The 21,014-nt window shown below is 49.8% G+C and overlaps 1 protein-coding gene across 6 annotated transcripts in view; it reads right to left on the bottom strand.

Annotated features, from left to right (window-relative positions):
- Positions 1–21,014, bottom strand: part of tdp1 (tyrosyl-DNA phosphodiesterase 1) — a 186,743-nt gene that overhangs the window by 136,444 nt on the left and 29,285 nt on the right. For all 6 annotated transcript variants that reach the window (XM_070877588.1, XM_070877592.1, XM_070877589.1 and 3 more), the window contains 2 exons: positions 17,385–17,477; positions 1,858–2,028 (listed from right to left, as the gene is read on the bottom strand). In XM_070877588.1, coding sequence (XP_070733689.1) covers positions 1,858–2,028; positions 17,385–17,477 — 264 coding nt within the window. The remainder of the gene's footprint in view (positions 1–1,857; positions 2,029–17,384; positions 17,478–21,014) is intronic.

Genomic DNA, 21,014 nt, shown 5'->3' with positions numbered 1-21,014 from the left:
GTAGGGAGGAGGGAGAGGGGTTGGGAGGGGGAGGGAGTGGGGGAGGGGGAGGGAGTGGAGAAGGGGGAGGGGAGGGGAGGTGGAGGAGGGAGGGGCAGAGAGGGAAGGGGAGGGAGGGCGGAGGGGGATGGGGAGGGAGGGCGAAGGGGAGGGGATTGAAGGGGAGGAGAGGGAAGGGGGAGGGGTAGAGAGGAGGGGGAGGGGATGAGGGAGGTTGAGGGAGGGGCGGAGAGGGAAGGGGACGGAGGGGCGGAGAGGGAAGGGGACGGAGGGGCGGAGAAAGAAGGGAGGGGGGGAGAGAATGGAATTGCGGGTGAGGAGAGGGAGGAAGGAGGGGGAGGGGCGCTCCGGTACGGTATGATTGTCCTGTGGCGTGTGGCCCCCTAACCCACAGACAGACCCGGGGAGTTACGTCGCGAGACTCGGGTACGACTATCCGGGCAGCTTTGAACAGACTCTGCCTTCGCCGCCTGCGCTTCAGCTGGAGCTGGCAATCACCAGATCATGAGCTGCCGACAATATCCCGCACTCCGACAGCCCCTTGCCGTTCAAGCCCCCCACATCTCATCCAGCCTACGTTTTGCCACCATCTCATTTCAAGCCGCCATCGGTGACATTTGTCCCGACAAGTCAATTGTTCCCCACGGCGGTGCATCAAACAGCTCACCGTTGCCTTGTCTGTTGGGGGCAACACTGTCCCCAACAGGGAGGAGGGCCCAGCCCTTCAACCTGCTTCTCGGTCCCTGAGAATGCAGTGCCTCGTTTACCGAATCCATGTTAAAAGAAGGAGTTGCATTTCTGTAGCGCCTTTCACGACCACCGGACATCTCAAAGCACTTTACAGCCAGTGAAGTAACTTTGAAATGCAGTCACAGTCGTAATGTGGTAAACACAGCAGTCAACTTGTGCACAGCAAGCTCCCGCAAACAGCAATGTGATAATGACCAGATAATCTGGGTTTTTTGTTCTATTGATTAACCGGATAAATATTAGCTGGGACACCGGAGTTAACTCCCTGCTCTTCTTTGAAACAGTGCCATGGGATCTTTTACGTTCACCTGAGAGAGCAGATGGGGCCTGGGTTAAATGTCTCATCCGAAAGACGGCACCTCCGACAGTGCAGCACTCCCTCAGCACTGCACTGGGAGTGTCAGCCTAGATTTGTGGTGTTCAAGTCACTGGAGTGGGACTTGAACCCACAAGTCCCACTCCAGGAATGTTACATCAAATCTACAGCACAGAAACAGGCCATTCGGGCCGACTGGTCCATGGCACACGTGCCTCCTCCCACCACCTTCATCTCTCCCCCATCAGCACAGCTTACTCTTCCTTTCCCCCTCGTGTGTTTTTCCAGCTTATCCTTAAATGCATCCATGACATACAAGATTCTGAGGGGGATTGAAGGGAGGATGTTTTCCCCTGGCTGGAGAGTCTAGAACCAGGGGTCACAGTCTCAGGGTAAGGGGTCGGCCATTTAAGACTGAGATGAGGAGAAATTTCTTCACTCAGAGCGTTGTCAATCTTTGGAATTCTCTGCCCCAGAGAGCTCTGGATGCTGGGTCCCTGCATATATTCAAGGCTGAGATCGATAGATTTGAGGACTCTTGGGGAATCGAGGGAAATGGAGATCGGGCAGGAAGGTGGAGTTGAGGTCGAAGATCAGCCATGATCTTATTGAATGGCGGAGCAGGCTCGAGGGGCCGAATGGCCTACTCCTGCTCCTGTTCCTTATGTTCTATTCTCCTCAACCACTCCCTGCGGTAGCGAGTTCCACATTCTCATTGCCCTCGGGGTAAAGTTCGGTCGGGTCCCGATACTCTAGGATAATGCATTCAGGACAAAGAGAGGCGAGATTACCTGGTTTCTGATAAGTCGTGCTGCTTTATGTGAGCAATCCATTCGCTGAGCCCCGCTGATCGGTAGGACGTCAAGTAATCAATCAAGTCGCGTTTGAAGTTTGTCACCGATTCACCCGCCGTTTCGGAACTCCCTTCCGGTAACCGTGGATACAGAGGACTCAGCCATATCCTAGCAACAACCAGGAAGGAAAACTTCTTTAATGTTTATAAAGGAAGAAATGATTTGCATTTAAATAGCGCCCTTCACGACCTCAGGATGTCCCAAAGCGCTTTACAGCCAATGAAGGACTTTTGAAGTGCAGTCACTGTTGTAATCTGGGAAATGCGGCAGCCAATTTGCGCACAGCAAGCTCCCACAAACAGCAATGTGGATAATGACCCAGATAATCTGTTTCAGTGATGTTGGTTGAGGGATAAATATCGACCAGAACACCGGGGAGAACCCCCTGACTGCTCTTCCAAACAGCAGTATGGGATCTTTGACATCTGCCCCCGTTTAGCGGGATCAGACGAGTCGCATTACCCTCTCCTCCAGCACCCCCCGCCCCACTCCTCACCCGCCCCACCCGCACTCCTCCCCCGCCACCCCTTCCCCTCCCCCTCCACCCGCACACCGCCCACCCCCACTCCCCCCTCACACCACCCCCCCCACCCGTACTCCCCCCTCCTCCACCCGCACTCCCCCCCACCCGCACTCCTCCCCCGCCACCCCTTCGCCTCCCCCCCCCACCCGCACACCGCCCACCCCCACCCGCACTCGCCCCTCACACCACCCCCCCCACCCGTACTCCCCCCTCCTCCCTCCTCCACCCGCACTCCCCCCCACCCCGCACTCCCCCCCCACCCGCAATCCTCCCCCCCCACCCCCACCCCTCCCCCCACCAACCCGCACACCCACCCCACCCGCACTCCCCCCTCCTCCCTCCGCACTCCCCCCACTCCCTCCGCAGTCCCCCCTCCTCCTCCCCCACCCGCACTCCCCACCCCCCCACCCGCACTCCCCACCCCCACCCCTCACCCGCACTCCCCCCTCCACCCCCCCCATCCGCACTCCCCCCTCCCCTCACCCCCCCACACGCTCCTCCCTCCTGCTCCCCTCCGCACTCCTCTCCCCGCCACCCGCACTCCTCACCCCCCCAACACGCGCTCCTCCCTCCTCCTCCACCCCCCCGTGCTCCTCCACCCATCTCCTCCGCCCCGCCCGCGCCTCCCCCGCACTCCTCCATCTATGCTATTTGCCTCAACCACTCCCTGTGGCAGCGAGTTCCACATTCTCACCACTCGCTGGATGAAGGAATTTCTCCTGAATTCCCCAGTGGATTTATTAGTGACTATCTATATTGGACAGCCTCCCAGACAGAAACATGTTCTCTGCGTCCACCCTATCGAACCCTTCCACAATCCTGAAGAGCTCCATCAGGTCACCCCTCGGCCTGCTCTATTGCAGAGCAAAGATCCCCCGGCCTGGCCAGCCTTTCCTGATGGTATATCGGTATAACCTCTCAGTTCTGGGACCCTCCTGGTTACACCAGTTGCAGTGAGGGAGAAGTGGAAAGACAAACAGAAAGCACAGCTCCATCACGCAAGGTATTCGAGCGGAGCTAATAGAACTGCTTCTTGCAGCGTTTAGAAAAGCAGAAGATCTCGTTGTGCCGTGAGTCATGTACCACACAAGAGATTAATGTGCAAAGTTAAAGCACATGGGATTGGGGGTAGTGTGCTGACGTGGATTGAGAACTGGTTGTCAGACAGGAAGCAAAGAGTAGGAGTAAATGGGGACTTTTCAGAATGGCAGGCAGTGACTAGTGGGGTACCGCAAGGTTCTGTGCTGGGGCCCCAGCTGTTTACATTGTACATTAATGATTTAGACGAGGGGATTAAGTGTAGTATCTCCAAATTTGCGGATGACACTAAGTTGGGTGGCAGTGTGAGCTGCGAGGAGGATGCTATGAGTGACTTGGATAGGTTAGGTGAGTGGGCAAATGCATGGCAGATGAAGTATAATGTGGATAAATGTGAGGTTATCCACTTTGGTGGTAAAAACAGAGAGACAGACTATTGTCTGAATGGTGACAGATTAGGAAAAGGGGAGGTGCAGCGAGACCTGAGTGTCATGGTACATCAGTCATTGAAGGTTGGCATGCAGGTACAGCAGGCAGTTAAGAAAGCAAATGGCATGTTGGCCTTCATAGCGAGGGGATCTGAGTACAGGGGCAGGGAGGTGTTACTACAGTTGTACAGGGCCTTGGTGAGGCCACACCTGGAGTATTGTGTGCAGTTTTGGTCTCCTAACCTGAGGAAGGACATTCTTGCTATTGAGGGAGTGCAGCGAAGATTCACCAGACTGATTCCCGGGATGGTGGGACTGACCTATCAAGAAAGACTGGATCAACTGGGCTTGTATTCACTGTAGTTCAGAATAATGAGAGGGGACCTCATAGAAACGTTTAAAATTCTGATGGGTTTAGACAGGTTAGATGCAGGATGAATGTTCCCAATGTTGGGGAAGTCCAGAACCAGGGGTCACAGTCTAAGGATAAGGGGTAAGCCATTTAGGACCGAGATGAAGAGAAACTTCTTCACCCAGAGAGTGGTGAACCTGTGGAATTCTCTACCACAGAAAGTTGTTGAGGCCAATTCACTAAATATATTCAAAAAGGAGTTAGATGTAGTCCTTACTACTAGGGGGATCAAGGGGTATTGCGAGAAAGCAGGAATGGGGTACTGAAGTTGCATGTTCAGCCATGAACTCATTGAATGGCGGTGCAGGCTAGAAGGGCCGAATGGCCTACTCCTGCACCTATTTTCTATGTTTCTATGTTTCTATCTCACACCACTGTATATAACTGTATCTTACCATACTATACATGACTGTAACTAGATATGACCTGTAACCACAAGCATACTTTACCACCAGGGGTGCACTTGCAGGAGACACTGCATACCTGTTCCACACAGGTATATAAAAGCAGGTCTCAGGCAAGTGTGTCACTCGAGAGCTGTGTAATAAAGGTGCAGGCCCTGAGTGACCTTGACTTCAGCATGTGCCTTGTGTAAGTCTATACTGCAGGGTCAGGACTTTACAGTGGCGACGAGTAATGGAATCACAGAATCCACAGAATGGCTACCAACGGCTCAGATGAGAAATACAATGCTGGAGACAATTGGGAGGACTTTATAGAAAGGCTCCAGCAAAGCTTTGTAACCAAAGACTGGTTGGGCGATGATAAGGCAGACAAGAGAAGAGCCCATCTCTTGACCAGCTGTGGCTTGAAAACATACGAAAACATGGCACCTGAGAAACCATCAAGCAAGTCGTTTGAGGAGTTGAGCACACTGGTGAGAGACCACCTGAAGCCAGCGAGCAGCCTACACCGGTTCTACAACTGCAGACGCTGTGTGGGCCAGAGCATACCCGACTTTGTGGCGGAACTTAGGAGGCTGGCTAGTTTATGTGAGTTCTCCGATGAACTAAGGAGAGAAGTACTGAGAGACTTTTTTATTGAAGGAATAGACCACGCAGGCATATTCCGAAAGCTTATAGAGACCAAGAACTTGACTCTAGAGGCAGCAGCACTGGTCGCACAGACATTCTTGGCAGGAGAAGAAGAAACGAGGTTGATCTACACTGCGACAACTAACGAAACATCGGAACAAGGGGTTCACAGCGTGAAATGAGCCGCTACCCCCACACACAGACAAAGGCAGGAGAGCAAACCTTCAACAGCAGACAGTGGCGCCAGAAGCCATCAAGGGCCACATGAACGGCCGTACACACCTCATCAACCCACAATGCGAGCAATCAACTACAGACTGAGAGAAGCTCAAGAGAGATCAGCCAGATGCAGCTCATCCTTCGGAAACAATGGAAGCGGTCTGTGCTGGAGATGTGGCGGAAGGCACTCAACAAGGGGGTGTCGATTTCAGCATGCTGTGTGCAGAAACTGCAACTATACAGGGCATCTGGCTCGCATGTGCAGAAAAACAGCAGCTCGGCTGGTATATGAATCGGAAGGGTCAGAAAGCGGACCAGAAGACGGTGGGGACTGTACCCGGGACACCGAGGTACAGCGGGTCAACACGATCAATGTCCACTGTTCTTACAACAAGATACCTCCAATAATGATGAGGGTCCTACTCAACGGGATACCCGTCAACATGGAACTGGACACGGGAGCGAGTCAATCTCCCATGAGCGTCCAACAATTTGAACAGCTGTGGCCGCACAAAAGCAACAGACCAAAACTCACAAGGATCGACACCAAACTCAGGACCTATACCAAAGAAATCATCCCAGTCCTTGGCAGCGCCATGCTCTCAGTCACACACAAAGGGACGGTGAACCGACTTCCTCTGTGGATTGTCCCCGGAGATCTCCCAACAGCTGGCTGGCAAAACTAAACTGGAAATGGGATGATGTTCACGCTATGTCATCAGAGGAACGGACATCCAGTCCTAAGTCGATTTGAACATCTCTTTCAGCCAGATGTGGGCACCTTCAAAGGGGCTAAAATTAAAATCTACATCACACAGGATGCCAGACCGGTCCATCACAAGGCCCGAGCTGTGCCCTATGTGATGAGGGAAAAGATTGACACGAACTGGACCGGCTTCTGCGGGAAGGCATTATCTCACCCATGGAATTTAGCGACTGGGCAAGTCCCATCGTCCCCGTCATGAAGCCTGATGGATCCGTACAAATCTGTGGGGATTACAAGTCTACCATAAACAAAGTCTCCCTACAGGACCAATACCCGCTGCCCAGAGCGGAGGACCTATTTGCCACATTGGCTGGAGGAAAACTTTTCTCAAAACTAGATCTCACATCTGCGTATATGACGCAAGAACTGACCGAAGAGTCTAAGCTACTCACCACCATCAACACACATCGAGGCCTTTTCATGTACAATCGATGCCCATTCGGCATCAGGTCGGCAGCTGCCATATTCCAACATGGAGAGTCTGCTCAAGTCCATCCCTGGGACGGTTGTGTTTCAAGACGACATACTCATCACGGGCAGGGACACCGACTCCCATCTCCGCAATTTGGAGAAAGTACTAAGTCGATTGGATCGGGAAGGCCTAAGAGTTAAGAAATCCAAGTGTCTGATTCTCGCGCCCGAGGTTGAATTTTTGGGCAGAAGGATTGCCGCTGATGGAATCCGCCCAACAGAGTCCAAAACCGAAGCGATTCGTCTGGCACCCAGGCCCCGGAATGTCTCGGAACTCCCCGCCTTTCTCGGGCTACTCAATTACTTTGGGAACTTTATTCAGAACTTGAGCACGCTGCTGGAGCCTTTCCACGTGCTGCTCAGAAAGGGGTGCGATTGGTTTATGGGGGGACGCCCAAGAATGCGCCTTCAATAAGGCACACAACCTTCTATGTTCCAACAGTGTTTTAGCCTTTTTTGACCCAGGTAAAAAGCTAGTTCTTACATGTGATGCGTCAGCGTACGGGGCGGGTGCGTTTTACAGCACATCAATGATGCGGGTAAATTACAACCCATTGCTTATGCCTCCAGGTCACTTTCGCGGGCGGAGCGCGGGTATGGTATGGTTGAGAAGGAGGCGCTCTCGTGCGTGTACGGTGTCAAAAAGATGCACCAATACCTTTTCGGGGCCAAGTTCGTGTTAGGAATCAACCACAAACCCCTCACGTCCCTGCTATCCGAGTGCAAGGCAATAAACGGCAACACCTCGGCGCACATTCAGCGGTGGGCACTCATGCTGGCGCCTTACGACTACACAATAAGGCACAAACCAGGCACAGACAACTGTGCTGACGCGCTTAGCAGGCTACCCCTGGCAACCAAGGAAGGGTCCGACGAACAGGACTGTGAGATGGTCATGGCAATCAGTGCCTTTGAATCCACAGGTTCGCCCATGACGGCTCGCCAAATCAGAGCCTGGACGACCAGCGACCCCACGTTATCCTTAGTTAAAAGATGTGTTTTAACTGGTGACTGGGCAGAGGCCCGCGATGCCTGCCCCGAGGAGATCAAACCTTTCCATAGGCGCATGCTTGAGCTAACACTACAGACAGACTGCCTGATGTGGGGCAGCTGAGTAGTTAAGCCTTTGCGAGGCAGAGAGGCGTTTGTCCGGGAGCTCCACCGCGAGAACCCGGGGATCATCCTTATGAAGGCCATAGCCAGATCTCATATCTGGTGGCCTGGCATTGACACGGACTTGAAGCTCTGCGTCTGGCGGTGCAACATTTGTGCCCAACTCAGTAATGCTCCCTGGGAGGCCCCCCTAAGCCCCTGGCCCTGGCCCACCAAACCGTGGTCGCGGGTGCATGTAGACTATGCGGGCCCATTCATGGGCAAAATGTTCCTCGTAGTCGTCGATGCATTTTCAAAATGGATCGAGTGCACCATTTTAAACTCGAGCACCACCTCCACCACTGTGGAGAGCCTTAGAACCATGTTTGCAACGCACGGAATTCCTGACATATTGGTCAGTGATAATGGTCCGTGCTTCACCAGCGCGGAATTTCAAGATTTTATAGTTGACCACGGAATAAATCACGTTAAGACGGCACTGTTCAAGCCGGCCTCCAATGGCCAGGCAGAGCGAGCAGTGCAAATCGTTAAACAAGGCATGCTAAAAATCCAAGGTCCCACGCTGCACAGCCGCCTGTCGCAACTGCTGCTGGCATACAGATCTCATCCGCATTCGTTGACTGGGGTTCCCCCCGTGCAACTATTGATGAAACGGACCTTAAAGACTAGACTCTCGTTAATCCTCCCAGACATGCATGAAATTGTTGAGACAAAGCGCCGGAAACTAACTGAGTACCATGACCGAAATTCGAGGGGGAGGTGGAATGAGATAGGGGACAAGGTTTTTGTGCTAAACTATGGCAGGGGTCCCAAATGGCTTGCAGGGACAGTAACAGGCAAGGATGGAAACAGGCTACTGGTTGTACAAATGGACAATGGCCAAACCTGCCGGAGGCATGTAGACCAAGTAAAAAGTAGATTCACCAACAACACTGCAGAACCAGAGGCAGACTACAATGTGGAACTCACACCACACCTGGTGGACAGACAGAGGGAACAACCTGAGGAAAGGGCAGTCTCAACAGACAGCCCAGGCGAGATACCAGCAATCATACTGAACGAAACAGACAGCCCAGGCGAGATATCAGCAAAGAAAAACAGGCACCAAGGCAAACAACTGAACCACAACTAAGATGCTCCACGCGACAGCGTAGACCACCTGAGAGACTGAATCTACAAAGACAATAAGACCTTGGGGGAGGATGATGTCATGTATCTCACAATACTGTATATAACTATTTTACCATGCTATACATGACTGTAACTAGATATGAGCTGTAACCACAAGCATACTTTACCACCAGGGGTGCACTTGCAGGAGACACTGCAATACCTGTTCCACACAGGTATATAAAGGCAGGTCTCAGGCAAGTGTGGCACTCGAGAGCTGTGAAATAAAGGTGCAGGTCCTGAGTGACCTTGACTTCAGCATGTGCCTCGTGTAAGTCTGTACTGCAGGGTCAGGACTTTACACCGTGGTTGTGGTGAAGAGGTCTATTTGGCAGCAATGAGCCTATTTGAAGCTACATTTAAGCAACCTTTCTCCAACGGGAGTTCTACAAATGGATACGCAGGGAACATTAGACTGTATAGAATGACCCTTTGAGCTCTTGTTTTGGGAGGAACTTCAATAACTGAAATGTGCTCCAATTTTATTTCAGTGATGACCTTTTTCTGATTTCCTCTGTAATTTAGCGAGGCTGTCTGCTGTATTGTGAATTCAATGTCATAGCAAGGTTCGCGGGCAGACAGAATCACCCTGTTTTATGCATTTATGCCGATTTATCTAATTCGGGCAGAGTTGGAAGTTCAGGAAGCTAGATTAACACATGAGGGCGAAAGGAATAGAAGGATTTGGCGATAGGGTGAGATGAAGTAGGGTGGGAGGAGGCTCGTGTGGAGCATAAACGCCGGCACGGAGCTGTTGGGCTCAATGGCCTGTTTCTGTGCTGTAAATACTTTGTAATACTTTGTAACAGTTAGATGTTGTTGTCAAACTAGAACTGAAATCTCCAGAGTGCTTTGACATATTATTCTTAGTCTAATAAGCATTCACAGGGTTGGACATGGATTGAGGCTTGGCTAACTAACAGAAAACAAAGAATCAGGATAAATGGGTCATTTTCCAGTTGGCAAACAGTAACTAGTGGGGTGCCGCAGGGATCGGTGCTGGGGCCTCAACGATTTACAATCTATATTAATGACTTGGATGAAGGGACCGAGTGTAATGTAGCCAAGTTTGCTGATGATACAAAGATGGATGGGAAAGCAAATTGCGAGGAGGACACAAAAAATCTGCAAAGGGACATAGACAGGCTAAGTGAGTGAGCAAAAATTTGGCAGATGGAGTATAATGTGGGAAAATGTGAGGTTATCCACTTTGGCAGAAAAAAATAGAAGATCAAATTATAATTTAAATGGAGAAAAATTGCAAAGTGCGGCAGTACAGAGGGACCTGGGGGTCCTTGTACATGAAACACAAAAGGTTAGTATGCAGGTACAGCAAGTAATCAGGAAGGCAAATGCAATGTTGGCCTTGATTGCAAGGGGGATAGAGTATAAAAGCAGAGAAATCCTGCTACAACTGTACAGGGTATTGATGAGGCCACACCTGGAGTACTGCGTACTGTTTTGGTCTCCGTATTTAAGGAAGGATATACTTGCATTGGAGGCTGTTCAGCAAAGGCTCACTAGGTTGATTCCAGAGATGAGGGAGTTGACTTATGAAGATAGGTTGAGTAGGTTGGGCGTATACTCATTGGAGTTCAGAAGAATGAGAGGTGTTCTTATCGAAGCATATAAGATAATGAAGGGGATGCAGAGAGGATATTTCCACTCATAGGGAAACTAAAACTAGGGAACATAGTCTCAGAATAAGGGGCTGCCCATTTAAAACAGATGGAATTTCTTCTCTCAGAGGGTTGTAAATCTGTGGAATTCTCTGCCCCAGAGAGCTGTGGAAGCTGGGTTAATGAATATATTTAAGGCAGAGATAGACAGATTTTTGAGCAATAAGGGAGTAAAGGCTATGGGGAGCAGGCAGGGAAGTGGAGCTGAGTCCATGATCAGATCAGCCATGATCTTTTATTGAATGGCGGAGCAGGCTCGAGGGGCCAACTGGCCTACTCCTGCTCCTATTTACATTCTTATGAATGCTTCAGGCTGATGTCGCTGGAGGAAATAATTCCAGAAAATATTTTCACTATCTTGAATTCTCAGGCAATGAGAACACTTCTGTTTAATCCTGTACTTAAAGACAGCCTCATTAAGTCTCTCAGAAATAAAGAAAAAAAAAGACTTGGATTTATATAGCGCCTTTCACGACCACCGGATGTCTCAAAGTGTTTTACAGATAATTAAGTATTTTTGGAGTGTAGTCACTGTTGTAATGTGGAAAACACGGCAGCCAATCTGTGCACAGCAAGCTCCCACAAACAGCAATGTGATAATGACCAGATAATCTGTTTTTGTTATGTTGATTGAGGGATAAATATTGGCCCAGAACACAGGGGTATAACTCCCCTGCTCTTCTTCGAAACAGTGGCGTGGGATCTTTTACGTCCAGCTGGGAGAGCAGATGGGGCCTCGGTTTAACGTCTCATGCATGGTACATCCAGACAGCCGCGTGGCTCATCAGGAATGTTGATTTATACAGCGCCATTAACGTTGTAGAATGTCCCATGGCGTTTCACAGGAACATCATCAAACAAATGTCGACAACGAGCTACATAAGCCGATATTAGGACAGGCTAGGTGAAACAGGTTGGTTTTAAGGAGCGTCTTAAAGGAGGACAAAGAGATGGAGAGGCGGAGGTGTTTAGGGAGGGGATTCCTCCAATGGTGGAGCGATGAAAATCGGGGGCGCTCAAAAGGCTGCAATTAGAGGGGTGCAGGGATCCCGGAGGGTTGTAGAGCTGGAGGCGGTTACAGAGGTAGGGATTAAGATGGATTGATTCCTGGGATGAGAGGGTTGTCCTAGGAGTAGAGATTGCGTAGATTGGGCCTGTACTCTCTGGAGTTTAGAAGAATGAGAGGCGATCTCATTGAAACATACAAGATTCTGAGCAGGATTGACAGGGTAAATGCTGAGAGGTTATTTCCCTCGACTGGCGAGTCTAGAACTGGGGGGCACAGTCTCAGGATAAGGGGCCGACCATTTAGGACTGAGATGAGGAGCAATTTCTTCACTGTGAACCTTTGTTATTCTCTACCTCAGGAGGGCTGTGGATGCTCAGTTGTTGAGTACAGGCAACTCGCGATTATCCGCACACGGATCCAACGGGAAACCATTGTAACGGGATTTAAAATTTCGGCACGGGAAGGCATCGGGCCGGTGCATTCGGAGTCCATTCGGCCTGGGAAGGCATCGGGTTTTAACTTTATAATGTCAATCGCTCTAACGGAGAAATCGTTTACCCGGCAGGGCCCAATCCCCGAGGGACCCGGATAATTGAGAGTTGCCTGAACTCAACAACTGAGTTCGGTAGATTGTTGAACACTAAGGGATTCGAGGGATATGGGGATAGTGCGGGAAGGTGGAGCTGAGGTTAAAGATCAGCCAGGATCTTACTGAATGGCGGAGCAGGCTTGAGGGGCCTTATGGACTAATCCTGCTCCTATTTCTTATGTTAGCTAGATTTATATAAAGCGCCGTAAACATAATCAACATCTGAACAGGAATAATGCGCAATAAAGAAAGACTTGCATTTATATAGCGCCTTTCACGTCCTCGTGACGTCCCAAAGAGCTTTACAGCTGATGAAGTACTTATGAAACGCAGTCACTGTTGTAATGCAAGAAACGCGGCAGACAATTTGTGCACAGCAAGCTCCCACAATCAACAATGTGATAATGACCAGATCATCTGGTGTTAGTGATGTTCGTAGTGGGATAAAAATTAGTGCACGCACCAGGGATAACCCCAGGGTTAGTGCCATAGAGGCTTTTACATCCACCCGAGATGGGGCCTCAGTTTAACGGCACCCCCTCAGCACGGCACGAGAAGAGCCCGCCGAGATTTCTCTGCTCAAGTCTCTGGCGTGGGACTTGAACCCACGACCTTCTGACTCTGAGCCGTGTGTGTCTCACTACTGAGCCGCGGCTGACACCAATAAGTAGTGTCGGCGGAGGTGACCAAAGACAACAGTCAAAGAGGGAGGTTCTGAGGAAGGTCTTGAAGCTAGGGAAAATACAGCACGACACCGGGGAAGGAGTTCCGGAGAGCGGAGTCAAGATGGCTGCCACCGATGGTCACGTGGAGGGGAGGATGAGGGGAGGGGTGGGGCCAGGAGAGATGCACAAGAGGCCAGAGCTGGAAGACTAAATGGAATGGGATGGATATAAAGGCCAAGGATTCCGCAGTGATAAGGTGGGGAGGGATTTTGCGCTAAGCACGGAGGAAATGTAGGGGGCGGTTTGCTTCTCGGCAACTCAATCCCAAAGGGCGCTGGTCGGTACATTTCACGACCCTGAAGACATCCCAAAGTGCTTCTTTGAACAAACCCTCGACCTCTTCCACCTCGAAGGACGAGGGCATCATAGGAACACCATCACCTCCAAGTTCCCCTCCAAGTCACACCCCATCCTGACTTGGAAATATATCGGCCGTTCCTTCATCGTCGCTGGGTCAAAATCCTGGAACTCCCTCCCTAACAGCGCTGTGGGAGCCCCTTCACCACACGGACTGCAGCGGTTCAAGAAGGCAGCTCACCACCACCTTCTCAAGCGGCAATTAGGGAGGGGCAATAAATGCCGGCCTTGCCAGCGACGCCCACATCCCATGAATGAATAAAAAGGCAGGGGGAGGGCAGAAAATGAAATACAGGAAAGAAAAGAGAGATCAGTTATTTTGCATGAGGGGGTTAAAAGAAAGAAAGATCTGTGTTTATCAGACACAGGTTCTCTGCGGAGCAAGCTATTGTGATTAACTTACATACACTTCAGTCATCACAGAATTGTTTTCAGACAAGGTTATTGGAGTGGGAGTTCGGGGAGGAGGGAAGCTGCTAAGAGCCAGTTTAATGCTAGACAAGACAGCGCATCATTATGTTCCAGAGCTACAAAGCACTGATGGGAACATTAATATTCAATTCAGTGGTGCAATCGGAAATCTTCAGGATCTTCATGATCATATCCCCAGCTCCATTTACCAGGAAAGTGTCTCTCCCTCCTCTCGTCCGCCATTTTGCTTCCACTCTCCTTAAAATGCCGGCGCCTTGCTGGGACACAACTCCGGGTTGCGAGCCTGGACGGTGAGCGCCCGCAGGCTATTTGGCAACAGGGGGCATCGCTGGAAAGTGGATCTCGGAGTGGCCGGATCTTCCCTAACCTATTTAATTGGAATATTAGGGAGACTTAGCCCAGCATTTTGATATCATTCTTGCAAACCTATTTTGATTAAGTCATTCTACTCCCATCACAAGAATCAGTACAGAAGAATCGAGGGTTTTTTGGTCCTCAACTAGCTCGTCCTTCCCTACAAGCTTTCATCCGACCACCCTCCCCGATCACAGCATCTAACTGCCTCTTTCTCCAGCCACTTGTTGTGACCCAGAAGTCAACACACACAGCGGCTCTCGACTAGATGCCACCTTGACATGCAACGTAAGAAATAGGAGCAGGATTCGGCCATACGGCCCCTCGAGCCTGCTCCGCCATTCAATAAGATCATGGCTGATCTGATCATGGACTCAGCTCCACTTCCCTGCCCGCTCCCCGTAATCCCTTATCGGTTAAGGAACTGTCTATTTCTGTCTTAAATTTATTCACTGTCCCAGCATCGACAGCTCTCTGAGGCAGTGAATTCCACAGATTTACAACCCTCAGAAGAAATTTCTCCTCATCTCAGTTTTAAATGGGTGGCTCCTTATTCTAAGATCATGCCCTCCAGTTCTAGTCTCCCCCATCCTCTCTGCATCCACCTTGTCAAGCCCCCTCATAATCTTATATGTTTCGATAAGATCACCTCTCATTCTTCTGAATTCCAATGAGTAGAGGCCCAACCTACTCAACCTTTCCTCATAAGTCAACCCCCCTCATCCCCAGAATCAACCTCGTGAACCTTCTCTGAACTGCCTCCAAAGCAAGTATATCCTTTTGTAAATATGGAAACCAAAACTGCACGCAGTATTCCAGGTGTGACCTCACCAATACCCTGTATAACTGTAGCAAAATTCCCTACTTTTATACTCCATCCCCTTTGCAATAAAGGCCAAGATACCATTGACCTTCCTAATCACTTGCTTTACCTGCACACTATCCTTTTGTGTTTCATGCACAAGTACCCCCAGGTCCTGCTGTACTGCGGCACTTTGCAATCTTTCTCCATTTAAATAATAACTTGCTCTTTGATTTTTTTCTGCCAAAGTGCATGACGTCACACTTTCCAACATTATACTCCATCTGCCAAATTTTTGCCCACTCACTTAGCCTGTCTATGTCCTTTTGCAGATTTTTTGTGCCCTCCTCACACATTGCTTTTCCTCCCATCTTTGTATCGTCAGCAAACTTGGCTACATTACACTCAGTCCCTTCTTCCAAGTCGTTAATATAAATTGTAAATAGTTGGGGTCCCAGCACCGATCCCTGCGACACCCCACTAGTTACTGGTTACCAACCAGAGAATGAACCATTTATCCAGACTCTCTGTTCTCTGTTAGTTAGCCAATCCTCTATCCATGCTAATATATTACCCCCAACCCCGTGAACTTTTATCTTGTGTGGTAACCTTTTATGTGGCACCTTGTCAAATGCCTTCTGGAAGTCCAAATACACCACATCCACTGGTTCCCCTTTATCCACCCTGTTCGTTACATCCTCGAAGACCTCCAGCAAATTTGTCAAACATGACTTCCCCCTTCATAAATCCATCCTGACCGAATTTTGCTTTTCCAAATGTCCTGCTACTGCTTCTTTAATAATGGACTCCAACATTTTCCCAACCACAGATGTTAGGCAAACTGTTCTATATGTCTGCCCAGCTGGCTGAACGGAGATCCAATGGCAAAAAAACCGCATTCGTGTGGTAATTTTATTGGGCCACGAAGCCCCTTAAAGGGGCCGCGGACCCAAAAATATATCAGTGGGAACACTATCAAATTCCCGGGTCTACTCCCTATTTTCTATGTTTCTATAGATGTAGTCCTTACTGCTAGGGGGATCAAGGGGTATGGCGAGAAAGCAGGAATGGGGTACTGAAGTTGCATGTTCAGCCATGAACTCATTGAATAGCGGTGCAGGCTAGAAGGGCCGAATGGCCTACTCCTGCACCTATTTTCTATGTTTCTAACTCATTTGCATTATTATTCACGGTTCGGGGGGGGCCTCTAGTGGTGGGAGCAAGAATTGCGTGTATGTGAAATTTAAACACATGGTGACAATTAAAGGGGAATGTCACACTGGGGGTGGTGTGGAAGGGAGGGAGGGTGGATGGTGGAATGAAACAAAGAATTCTGAAAGCATTCAGAAGGAATCAAAAGGCATCTCAAACCACTAGCATTCCCTGCGGTTCCTTGCTTCTTGCCAGGAACTCGGAAAGGGATTTCCAGCGGGAGAACCCCTGATAATAGTAGAGGTGCTGCGGAAAACAAAGTTAAAACAGCCAGTACAAAGGCTCCAGACAACCTGACTTCCAGGAGAAAACAAAAAAAAACAGGCCAGAAATGGCCAAATACTGGCCCTTTTAGTAGACTTGCCTCAGCTGTTCAAGATCGAACAGACCCCTCCCTTCCCGACACCCAACTGCAACGGGCTTTCGATATCTTTTACGCCCACCTGTCAGGGCAGACGGGGCCTCGGTTTAACGTCACATCCGAAGGACGGCACCTCCAACAGTGCGGCACTCCCTCAGTGCTGCACCGGAGGGTCACAGTGTTGCCTACAAGAGGCAGCCCAAAATGGCCGTGTGAGCAGTTACCCAACCACATGCTGCGACGATTCTCGCACTCCCCTCGCGATGCTTAGCGAGCTCTGCGTACCAGGCCCGGCAATCGGGCCGTGTGCAAGGGTGTCAGACGGGGGTCATGACCCTGGTTCAGTATCTGTAGGCACCGCGGCGCTTGGCACAGTCACAGCAAATGGTAGCCGAGATTCGCTCCCTCAGTACTGGCACAAGGAGCGCCAGCAGAGGTCATGGGGCAAAGGGCTCTGGAGCGGGGCTCAAACCCGCGACCTTCTGACTCAAGAGCCGAGCGTGCTACCCACTGAGCTTCCGGCCAGGCACTGCAATTGGGCCAGGATGCACTGAATCGAGTTCCAACACACTTCCTTTGTCAAATCAGGGGGCTGTTTGACTGTGCGCTCAGTCTCAATCGCGTCGCTGATCTGGCCATGGAGCTGAGTCCACGGCCAGATCAGCCATGATCTTGTTGAATGGCGGAGCAGGCTCAAGGGGCTAGATGGCCTACTCCTGTTCCTAATTCTTATCTTCTTATGTTCTTATGCCACGTAGTGCCAGTCTTACCCTTGTGTTTTTTGATGCCAGTCATCGTGGATCAAGTTGGACGTGTGGATCACCACTCGGAAACCTTCATCGTACAAGAGCAGCATCATTTTCCTGCAGAGGGGAGAGGTGAGCAGAGTAAGAAATTTGACATACAAAACGTTTGTGTTGAGATGAAGTGATGGTGTTAATTTCTGATCGGTTAACAGTGAGAGTTAGCGTTAAAGTAAGTGGTGACCTGATAGAGTTCTTTAAAATTATAACGGGGTTCGATAGGTAGACGTAGAGAAGATGTTTCCATTTGTTCAGTTCCATTCGCAACTTCTCAGATAATGAAACAGTCCATGCCCACATGCAGCAAGACCTGGGCGACATTCAGGCTATGGTCTACAGGGCTGTAGTAATACCCGCCCTCCTGTATGGCTCAGAGACATGGACCATGTACAGTAGACACCTCAAGTTGCTGGAGAAATACCACCAAAGATGTCTCCTACAAATCCCCTGGGAGGACAGGCGCACCAACATCAGCATCCTCGACCAGGCCAACATCCCCAGCATTGAAGCACTGACCACACTCGATCAGCTCAGCTGGGCAGGCCACATAGTCCGCATGCCAGACACGAGACTCCCAAAGCAAGTGCTCGACTCGGAATTCCTTCACGGCTAACGAGCCAAAAGTGGGCAGCGGAAACGTTACAAGGACACCCTCAAAGCCTCCCTGATAAAGTGCAACATCCCCACTGACACCTGGGAGTCCCTGGCCAAAGACCGCCCTAAGTGGAGGAAGTGCATTTGGGAGGGCGCTGAGCACCTCGAATCTCATCGCCGAGTGCATGCAGAAATCAAGCGCAGACAGCGGAAAGAGCGTGCGGCACACCAGTCCTACCTACCCTTACCCTCAACGACTATCTGTTTCACCTGTGACAGAGTCTGTGGCTCTCGTATTGGACTGTTCACCTCCAAAGAACTGACTTCAGGAGTGGAAGCAAGTCTTCCTCGATTCCGAGGGACTGCCTATGATGATGATGGTTAAGTGACAAGTAACATTCACGTCACATAAGTGCCAGGCAATGACCACCGCCCAGTGGCATTTAATGGCATTACCATCGCCAAATCCCCCAACATCAAAATCCTGGGAGGTCATCATCGACCAGCCACATAAATACTGTGGCTACAAGAGCGGGTCAGAGGCTGGGTATTCTGCGGCGAGTGTCTCACCTCCCGACTACAAGGCACAAGACAGGAGTGTGATGGAATACTCTCCACTTGCTTGGCTGAGTGCAGCTTCAACAAAACTCAAGGAGCTCGACACCATCCAGGAAAAGCAGTCCGCTTGATTGGCCCCCCATCCATCACCTTCAACATTCACTCCCTCCACCACCGGCGCACCGTGGCTGCAGTGTGTACCATCTACAAGATGCACTGCAGCAACTCGTCAAGGCTTCTTCGACAGCACCTCCCAAACCCATGACCTCTACCACCTAGACGGACAAGGGCAGGAAGGGGGTTATGCTTGAACTGTATAAAACACTGGTTAGGCCACAGCTGGAGTACTGCGTGCAGTTCTGGTCACCACATTACAGGAAGGGCGTGATTGCACTGGAGAGGGTACAGAGGAGATTTACAAGGATATGTAATGAAAAAGGACTAATTAGCAATCTTGTTGTGCGAGGCCCCTTGGGGAAGAGTGATCATAATATGGTAGAATTCTTTATTAAGATGGAGAGTGACACAGTTAATTCAGAGACTAGGGTCCTGAACTTAAGGAAAGGTAACTTCGATGGTATGAGACGTGAATTGGCTAGGTTAGACTGGCGAATGATACTTAAAGGGTTGACGGTGGATAGGCAATGGCAAACATTTAAAGATCACATGGATGAACTTCAACAATTGTACATCCCTGTCTGGAGTAAAAATAAAACGGGGAAGGTGGCTCAACCGTGACTAACAAGGGAAATTAAGGATAGTGTTAAATTCAAGGAAGAGGCATATAAATTGGCCAGAAAAAGCAGCAAATCTGAGGACTGGGAGAATTTTGTAATACAGCAGAGGAGGACAAAGGGTTTATTTAGGAGGAGAAAAATAGAGTATGAGAGGAAACTTGCTGGGAACATAAAAACTGGCTGCAAAAGCTTCTTTAGATATGTGAAGAGAAAAAGATTAGTGAAAACAAACATAGGTCCCTTGCAGTCAGATTCAGGTGAATTTATAATGGGGAACAAAGAAATGGTGGACCAGTTAACCAAATACTTTGGTTCTATCTTCACAAAGGAAGACACAAATACTAGGGGACCGAGGGTCTAGTGAGAAGGAGGAACTGAAGGAAATCCTTATTAGGCGGGAAATCGTGTCCGGGAAATTGATGGGATTGAAGGCTGATAAATCCCCGGGGCCTGATAAGTTCTCTGGGATGCAGACTAAGGAAGTAGCCCGAGAAATAGCGGATGCATTGGTGATCATTTTCCAGCAGTCTATCGACTCTGGATCGGTTCCTATGGACTGGAGGGTAGCTAATGTAACACCACTTTTTAAGAAAGGAGGGAGAGAGAAAGCGGGTAATTATAGACCGGTTAGCCTGACATCAGTAGTGGGGAAAATGTTGGAATCAATTATTAAAGATGAAATAGCAGCACATTTGGAAAGCAGTAATAGGATTGGTCCAAGTCAGCATGGATTTATGAAAGGTAAATAAATCCTGCTCGACAAATCTTCTAGAATTTTTTGAGGATGTAACTAGTAGAGTTGACAAGGGAGAACCAGTGGATGTGGTGTATTTGGACTTTCAAAAGGCTTTTGACAAGGTCCCACACAAGAGATTGGTGTGCAAAATTAAAGCACACGGTATTGGGGGTAATGTATTGACGTGGATAGAGAATTGGTTGGCAGTCAGGAAGCAGAGAGTTGGGATAAACGGGTCCTTTTCAGAATAGCAGGCAGTGACTAGTGGGGTGCCGCAGGGCTCAGTACTGGGACTCCAGCTATTTACAATATACATTAATGATTTGGATGAGGGAATCGAGTATAATATCTCCAAGTTTGCAGATGACACTAAGCTGTGTGGTGGTGTGAGCTAAAAGGCTGCAGGGTGACTTGGACAGGTTAGGTGAGTGGGCAAATGTGTGGCAGATGCGGTATAATGTGGATAAATGTGAGGTTATCCACTTTGGTGGCAAAAATACGAAGGCAGAATATTATCTGAATGGTGGGAGATTAGGAAAAGGGGAGGTGCAACGAGACCTGGGTGTCATGGTACATCAGTCATTGAAAGTTGGCATGCAGGTACAGCAGGTGGTGAAGAAGGCAAATGGTATGTTGGCCTTCATAGCTAGGGGATCTGAGTCTAGGAGCAGGGAGGTCTTACTGCAGTTGTACAGGGCCTTAGTGAGGCCTCACCTGGAATATTGTGTCCAGTTTTGGTCTCCTAATCTGAGGAAGGCCATTCTTGCTATTGAGGGAGTGCAGCGAAGGTTCACCAGACTGATTCCCGGGATGGCAGGACTGACATATGAGGAGAGACTGGATCGACTGGGCCTGTATTCACTGGAGTTTAGAAGGATGAGAGGGGATTTCATAGAAACATATAAAATTCTGACAGGACTGGACAGGATAGATGCAGGAAGAATGTTCCCGATGTTAGGCAAGTCCAGAACC

Source organism: Pristiophorus japonicus, chromosome 4, assembly GCF_044704955.1.
Source record: "Pristiophorus japonicus isolate sPriJap1 chromosome 4, sPriJap1.hap1, whole genome shotgun sequence".
NCBI classification, from domain to species: Eukaryota; Metazoa; Chordata; class Chondrichthyes; family Pristiophoridae; genus Pristiophorus; species Pristiophorus japonicus.
Note: the sequence above shows the minus strand (reverse complement) of the source record. Positions and strands in the feature narration are given on the sequence as shown.